The 8,108-nt window shown below is 33.2% G+C and overlaps 1 protein-coding gene and 1 long non-coding RNA gene across 2 annotated transcripts; one reads left to right on the forward strand and one right to left on the reverse strand.

Moving 5' to 3' along the window:
- Positions 1–952: 952 nt before the first annotated feature.
- LOC126705393 (uncharacterized) lies at positions 953–8,108 on the reverse strand. The gene is made up of 3 exons (XR_007648277.1): positions 7,961–8,108; positions 7,712–7,853; positions 953–1,071 (listed from the first exon to the last, which is right to left on the reverse strand). It is a non-coding gene; the product is annotated as an uncharacterized LOC126705393 (long non-coding RNA).
- On the forward strand, positions 2,671–7,053 carry LOC126705392 (protein EDS1L-like). The gene is made up of 3 exons (XM_050404393.1): positions 2,671–3,124; positions 5,226–6,029; positions 6,251–7,053. The coding sequence occupies exons 1-3, from the start codon at positions 2,783–2,785 to the stop codon at positions 6,965–6,967; spliced, it is 1,863 nt and encodes a 620-aa protein (XP_050260350.1). The 5' UTR covers positions 2,671–2,782; the 3' UTR covers positions 6,968–7,053.

The following is an 8,108-nucleotide window of genomic DNA, read 5'->3' on the forward strand; positions in this document are numbered from 1 at the left end:
TTGTTGGCCCAGTTCCTCGTAGCTTTTGGAAATAATGGTTACATTAAATAAGATACTAAAAAGATCCAATTTAACAAAACTCAAGACAAGCAAAAGATGAAATTCATTTTTTTTTACTTGAAAAAAAAAATCCTTCAATCTTATTTTAAGCATTTTACTATAATCTCATTTGATGGATGAAATTTCTTCTTCGACCTTTTGTCAGGATCAATTTGTTTGAAAGATGACATCTTTTGGCTGTCCGTATTAGATCTACACTAGATCTCAGTAATCCTTAAAATAAAATAAATTAAAAAAAAAAAAAAATCTTCTTTGCTCCTGGTTTTGTTTCTTATAAATTGATCTTCACGTCTTGTCCTCATTTAGACTATGTGCCGTACCCCCATTCCTATATAAATTATGTAGTCCTATAATACCATAACCCTAATCATTTTCTTGAGGGAGGACCACGAGATCCTCAATTCATCTATCATTCCTAATCATCCACTTTATAATCCCCAAAAAATGCTAGACCAAAAGAAAAATATAGAAAGAAAAAGTAAAAAAGACAAATTTATCTGTCACATTCATAATCCATTACAAGTTCTTTTTTGTAAGTACACGTTCATAATCCATTACAAGTTTATCATTAAAACCTCTGCAGCTACATCAAGAAAATATTATCACCCTTTGCTTGTAAATTGTCTACACTGACGAAAGAGACATGGAGAGAGCACAAAACCTACACAATCATCATACAGTCCAAGTGTTCCACACAAAAAAAAAAAAAAAAAAAAAAAAAAAAAAAAAAAAATGCAGTCCGAGAAGTCTGGCCAGGAATCCAACGAATATTAAAAAGAACCCAATTGAGGGTCCAGACTTGCCTAATCGAGACACTATGGACATAATCCAAAGGTTGTCATCTTCTTGTGCAAAATTCTCAAAGGAGTCGTCAAGACTTCGCAGAGGCAGAGGTAGTCAGAGACATACGTTTGGCCACCAACAATATACATATTGTTTTTCAACCGTGCCAAGTATGTAGAGGGTCCCTTCTCGACTTTTCATATCGGGAGGAGCTGCTCTGAGTTGAAGCTGTTGTCATTCAATACCACGTTCCAAGTGAGCAATGGCTAATGGCTAATGGCTGTCATTCAATTGCTTGAAAATACTCAAAACTTATTTTCTAAGTTTGAAGAAAATTAATAATTCACAACTGGAAGAGCAACCAGCACAACAACAACCGGCGGAGCAACCACAACGATAACAACAACATCATCATCAGAATTCTACTTTTAGCTCTTGGTGAAGAGACCCCACCACTCAAAACCTCTATTCAGCTAGCGATTATGGACTTTGGCTATGATTTGTTGAGCTTCTTTTAGTTGTGAAACTGAAGCTCTGTCTTTCCAAAGACTACCGATCACACATACAGCAGGTAAATCTCTTTGTAACCTTTTTTTTTCCCACTTTGATTCATTCATTCCTTCTATTTGATTGTGTTTTCTTGATAAACTTTTTCCAATTTCCTGTTCTGTTTTTTCTTAATAGATCAACATCCTGATGAGGTTAGATTTTCAAGGTTCGAGGACATGAAAGCAAATGTCCCTAAGGTTCTTTTCCTCTCTTTCTTCTTTTGATTTTATGATGTGAGAAGATAATATTGAATTGCATGTGATTGAGTTAGTAAATAGGATTTGGGATGGGCGAATTTTTTGCATTCAAAGTTTCAGTTTTTTATAAGAGTGCTTATGCATATACATTTTTGTGAAAATGCCAAAAAGGGCTATTTTATATTTTTTGTTCTCTGTGCATAATTTTTCCTTTCCTTACCTTAGTTATGTAATAGGTCATGGTAATGTTTTTGATGTTTTTGGATTTGGTTAGCTTCTTGTCATGGCAATAGCTATGCTTTGCCATGCTTGGCCGAGCTTTGCATTTTGAGGACAATGTCTTAATTCTTCAAGGAAAAAAAAAAAGGATAAATTATTGATATTGGTCTATATGCATGTTTGTCATGTTTGTGAAGCTTAGGCCATGTCATTGAGTTCATGACAGCTTGTCCACAATGTGTTGATGGGTTGTTTGTCCAACAATTCTTTAAGTACTTTAACCTTCTTGCTTAAGCTCCTCTTGTTAGATCATGTCTTCATCCATGATGAACAACATCTTGGCCACTAAAAGTCATAAAAGGGAAACATAAATCCCTTGATCATCCAGACAATTAGGAACTTTGATCATGCTAAGAAACTTCATTGAAAAAATGTCTGTCCCAGTTTTCACTTCAGAGACTTTTCATTGGAGGCTTTAAGTATATTTTTATAGCTCCAGTCTCCAATCACCTTCCAGCAAGCTGGTGTGGATGTTTTAACATCTTTCCATAGTAGAGGGAATCTAAAAATGTACTATAATTATTCCTAACGCGTAGAAAAGAAAAAAAGGGAAACCTGTTACATAAGTTGTGCGCATCCAGACAAATAGGAAGCTGTAAAATCAGCAACCTTGATCTTGCCAAGAAACTTCATTGAAAAAATGTGTGTCCCAGTTTTCACTTTAGAGACTTTTCAATGATTGTTATTGCTGTAGTCTCCAATCACCTTCCAAAGTCTTGGTCAATTAATGACATTATTCATTAAGCCAAAAAAATAAAAATAAAATATGAAGTCTTGGTCAATGATTGTTTAACCCAGAAGTCCAGAACTCATCCATAAAAACCACAGGGTATTTGCAGTATAAAATACAAACCAATTTGTAGCAACAAGCAAGAAGCTTACTCTCTTGCTAAAGAAACATTTAAAAGAAAAAAATGGCCAGTTTAAATCTTGGAGAAAACATAGAAATCGATACAGAGCTAATTAAAGAAGCTTACTCTCTTGCAGTTGAGGCTCACAGCAAGTCTTCAGAGAAGGCATATAATGTTGAGGAAAGTCGTCGTTCATCAGATCCTATCATCATCATTAGCTTTTCTGGATGTTGGTCTGAAAATGGTTGGTATGATGGAGAACCTTTTGGAGTAACTGAGATCAATCTGCCATTATTGTTTCCTTCTCTTAGAAGTATAGGCGTTAATGAAAATGCCTTGGTCAACAAAGCCTTTCTGCGGAGATTTGTAGACAAAATATGGGGCAATTCAGGTTTTGATCGTAAGGTACTATTTGCTTCCTTCTTCTTCTTCTACTTCTTTTTCTTGGACTTTTTTTTTTAGGGGTACTTCTTGTTCATACTATGGATTCTTCTATAACTTGCTCATATTTTTTATGAACATGAACAGTTGAGAAATATAAAGAAAAAAAAATAGTAGTTATCTTTATTTTTTTGTCTGTCTGGTGCAGTGGTTGCATGATTGCAGGGCGGAGCTACATGTTTTTTTTGGGGGGGGGGGGGGTGGAATTTTAAAAATATTTTTATACTATATATAAATATTTAATATTTTAATTATTAGTCTATAAAAATGGGACGACTCCCAAATATTTAAGTTAGTCGAATGTTGTTCTTAAAGAAATTGTCCAATTGGACTAGTAGTTATAGAGAATGTTTTTTTTTTTTTTTTTTTTTTTCCTCACATTCATTTTTTATTGTAAAATTTGTTCTTATATCTGTTAAAGTTTTGAATTATTCATATCTTTGAATACTTCATTAGTTCAATTAATTTTTTTTTTTATGCATTTTGGTTGACAATTTGGTAACTTATATTAAAAATGAAAACTTTAAGGATTCACTATGGAGGATACTAAGTTGTGTATATAAATATTTGTGTTTGTGCATGTTTATGGAATTTTGTATAAGCTAATAAATTAGTATCATAAGTTGGCCTCCCAAACAAAAATTTCTAGCTTACAAAGCACAAACAGGATTTTAGTTTAGGGTACAAGATTATAAAATAAAAGGTTGAAGCCAAATTAATATTAAAAATTTTAATTAACATAAATAAATTATGTAATTAATGAAAGAAAAAAATTAAATAAAAAAATTGATTGACATAGAAAATAATGCAAAATATGAGTGATAGTTTTATTTTTCATGCTTAGTGTTAATTTATTTTTTTCTAATGTTCCAGTTGAAAGATAGTATAGTCATCCTTATGTTTAAGGCACCTCATAATCTAAGTTAACTATAAATATATTTTTCAAACAAGTAAAAGAGATATAAATACTTATAATCAACATATGGTAATTAATAGCTGAAGTTACAAGACTAATTTAAGATTTTCAAACAATTTTTTTTTAATTATTATTTAGGAGTAAAGTAAAAAAATAAATAAAAAAACTAATAAGAAGTAAAATAATATAGCTTGAAGTTTTTAAAATATTATATGTAAGCCTTGAATATTTTTTTAAGAGATTTATATGATGTTTTTTAGATTATTAGAAGTATCAATGTTTATTCTTTTATTTATTTATATATATAATTGGATTTATTTAAAAAAAATTAAAAAGTATATATCATTGTAAAAGAATTAAAAATAAAACAAAATTAAATTGACACATTAGTTTAAAGGGTTGGCTCAACGAAATTTTGGGGTTTAAGGCAAAAATTTTAAAGGGTTTTTTTGTTATATTTAAATATTAATTGAATTATATATATAATTTAAATATATTTTTCTTACTTTTTGAGATCCAAAATTACTAATACAAAGTTCATTCCAAATTCATATTTTTCATTATAGTAATAAAAAGTAAATTATTCCAAGCAATTGTTTCTCAAAAAAAAATTTATTCCAAATAATAGATAAGTTTATTTTTAGAAGAATAAAAGATAAGTTGGTGAACCTGAACCAGATACTATTTTTTTTTTTGGGAGAAGAAGTACTAGAAATTCTATTGAAAGAAAGAAACTTAGCCATAATCGGCTAGAAGAACACCATGAATGTGTGGAGGAATATCCTCCATCCACATCGATAAATCTCTAACATGTCTAACATGTTTAGCTAGACTATGAGCTGCAAAATTGTCTAATAGAGTTCTAATAAAGAAAATTAAAACATTTTAATCAAAGATGGTTCAACTAGAAAGAAAGGAAAAAAAATTCAAGGCCCCCTCTATTAGCCAATAGAATGCACTGTCTAATGAATGTGAAGAAAGAAAATTAAAAGCCTACTTTTGTAGTTTGATTGCCTTTTTAGTAGGTCTAGATATGGAACTTTAGTTTCAATAAGAATTTAAAGAGATCATATGCAAGCACTAAAACATACTCATATGGAATTGGAATACAGGTGATATTTTGTTACTAAATATTACTACATTATTCAGGTGCAAAAGGCAGTGAAAGAAAACAAGCAAATATTGTTTACAGGACACTCCTCAGGTGGTTCAATAGCAAACCTCACAACAATTTGGTTCTTGGAAAAATATTTAAAACCAGAATATAACTACAAGATTTCACCTTCCTCTCCTCTGTGTGTGACTTTTGGGTGTCCTCTAATTGGTAACCACATATTTTCCCATGCTCTAAGGCGTGAGAACTGGGCTCGCTACTTCATACATTTTGTCATGAGATATGACATTGTTCCACGGATCTTGCTTGCTCCAATCTCATCCATTATATTGGAATTTCATAAAGTTCTCGAATTCCTCAATGCGAAATCCGTAAATCTTGCACATGCATCCATTGACAACTTTGATGCTTCAAATTTTTACATAAAAATAATGAAGAATGCATCATCTGTGGCAAGCCATGCTGCCTGCAACCTCACGGGAAACACAAACTTGCTATTGGAAACTGTGTCAAACTTCATTCCATTAAGCCCGTACAAGCCCTTTGGAACGTATGTCTTCTGCACTGGCAATGGAAAACTAGTTATCTTGAGGAACCCAGATGCTGTTTTGCAACTATTGTTTTACTCCTCTCAGTTGTGCCGTGAAGAAGAATGCACAGATATTGCCCAGAGAAGTCTTCAACAACATTTCGGCTATGACAATGAGATGCAAGATAGCTTCCAAATGCTAAATGTGGTTAACTTGGACTTGGTGCCACTGGAACAGCTTCCATTATCTTCAGACTCTACAAGTAGTGATATTGCAACAACTAATTCAGTCTTGAATGACCTTGGTTTGGTAAGTTCTATTTTCTTTGCTTGTTTCAACAAATTTGAAAATCTTGAATTCAATCTCTTTTTAAAAAATAATTGTTTTTCAAACATGACTTGCAATACACTATACAAAGAGAATAAAAAAAGTATTTCAATACTAGAAAATGTGTTGAATTTAGAGCACTGCTCACCAAAGAATTTTCTTAGTTATATCTTTGTTCTAATTTCCTGTGTGATGGGTTCTAGGGCACAAGAGCTAGATTGTGTCTTTGTGCTGCTGGAGAGCTGGAGAAGCGGAAGATTGGAAACAAAGAAAGCATCGATCTCAAGAAGCCAGATATTGAGAAAGCAATGAAATACCTTGAAGAAGACTACCAATTGAATTGTGGGTATCGTGATCTAGGTTGTTATGATGCCTTCAAGCTTCAAGAAACCTCCAAGGATTTCGATGCTAATTTAAAGAGACTTGAACTAGCAGGTATATGGGATGAAATCATTGAAATGTTAAAAAGGTATGAACTCCCAGATGCATTTGAGGGCCTAAGTGACTGGGTATTGCTTGGAACAAGATACCGCCGCCTTTTTGAGCCCCTAGATATTGCCAACTACTATAGACACTTGAAGAATGAAGACATGGGAGCTTATATGATAAGGGGCGGGCCAAAACGTTACAGGTTCACGCAAAGATGGCGCGAGCATGCTGAGAGGATGCCTGCTGAATCCAGTGGAGAATCATGCTTTTGGGCCAAGGTAGAGGAGCTGCGCATTAAAATTAGCAGCCAAGGGTTTGAACCAATCAAGGAAGAGGTTTTGCTACTAGAAGCACAGGTGCAGAATTGGATCAATCTTGGAGAGTTGAGTAGAGATGTGTTGCTAGAGAAATCCACACTCAAGAAGTGGTGGGAAGATCTCCCTAGAGAGCATAAGTTGACATCCTGCATCAAAGATTTAAAGTTTTCATGATTGTCAAGCATGTTGGCCACTGTCAACAACTTTCTGTTATCTTCTGTAGTTTTATGTTTGGGTTTGCAATTGCTCAGTAGGCTGTTTGTTGTGTTTTTTACATTTTTCTTTCTTTTTTTATCAAGAGTTTTATGCCAGCAACCAAAAAATATATTATTTTTGTGTCATCTGCCAGTCGACTTAAACTAAAAAAAATATATAAATATATATATATATATATATATTTTTGTTGAAATAGTCTCATTCATTAAATTTTTTATCATTTTGTAATCCACTAAACATCCCGTAAAAATCCCAATTTTACATGGAAGATCTCAACCACAAGATCTCATGGTTGACTGGGTATGTACACAGGTCAGCCCGGGTTTGGGCCCAACCTGCACTCAACCTGATTGGGTCAGGTCATTGGAAAATTGACCCACACTCACCCAAAATATGGGTCGGACCTGCGGAGTTGGGTCATCGGTTGGGGTGAGTTGGATTCAACTGTTTGGCGGGTTTGGACCACATACCGTGCCAAATTTGTAGATTTTCATGGATTTAATTTTTTTGGGCCTTTTTGGCCATTATTATTTGGCTTTCTAAATTACAAGTATTTAAAAAGTTTTTGAATCTTGTTATATCAGACTAGGCCTCTTTTTTACTTCATTTCTTTTAAAATAGCCTTCAAGAGCTTGAATTTGTCCAAATTAATATTTCCTAGTATTAACAAATAACTAGAAAGTTTATTTTTTATTTTTTTACCTTCTTTTCCTAGTCCCATAATTCCAATATTTGATCTGCTTGCATGTAGCTCAGCACCTAAGAACTCGATAGAACTCATTTCCTTTCTCCGCCTGGGGTTGATAATACTTCTTGGCCACATTCTTTTACTCCAAATAGCTCACTGATCTAACAGAAAATACAAAAATCCTCTCAATATTTTTTAACTACAAGTCTAGTACCAATGTAATATATATGTTAACCATAAATAAAGAAGAGCAAAAGAATTACGTGAGCTGGGGTATCAGCTGTCCGCTAAGAGAAAGGAAGAGGACGAAGGTTGTTGGCTGATTGGGTGGAGAGTGTATGCAGCAATGCAACTGATATATGATGCTTGAGATAAGTGGAGATGAGGAAAAAGATAGAACTGAGAACTGAG

This window comes from Quercus robur, chromosome 11 (assembly GCF_932294415.1).
Source record: "Quercus robur chromosome 11, dhQueRobu3.1, whole genome shotgun sequence".
NCBI classification, from domain to species: Eukaryota; Viridiplantae; Streptophyta; class Magnoliopsida; order Fagales; family Fagaceae; genus Quercus; species Quercus robur.

Excerpts from the sequence above, each read along its gene's own strand:
- LOC126705392 (XM_050404393.1), top strand. The coding sequence starts at position 2,783 with ATGGCCAGTTTAAATCTTGGAGAAAACATAGAAATCGATACAGAGCTA. Across the intron at positions 3,125-5,225 it reads ATTCAGGTTTTGATCGTAAG|GTGCAAAAGGCAGTGAAAGA; the intron begins GTACTATTTGCT and ends TACATTATTCAG. Across the intron at positions 6,030-6,250 it reads TCTTGAATGACCTTGGTTTG|GGCACAAGAGCTAGATTGTG; the intron begins GTAAGTTCTATT and ends GATGGGTTCTAG.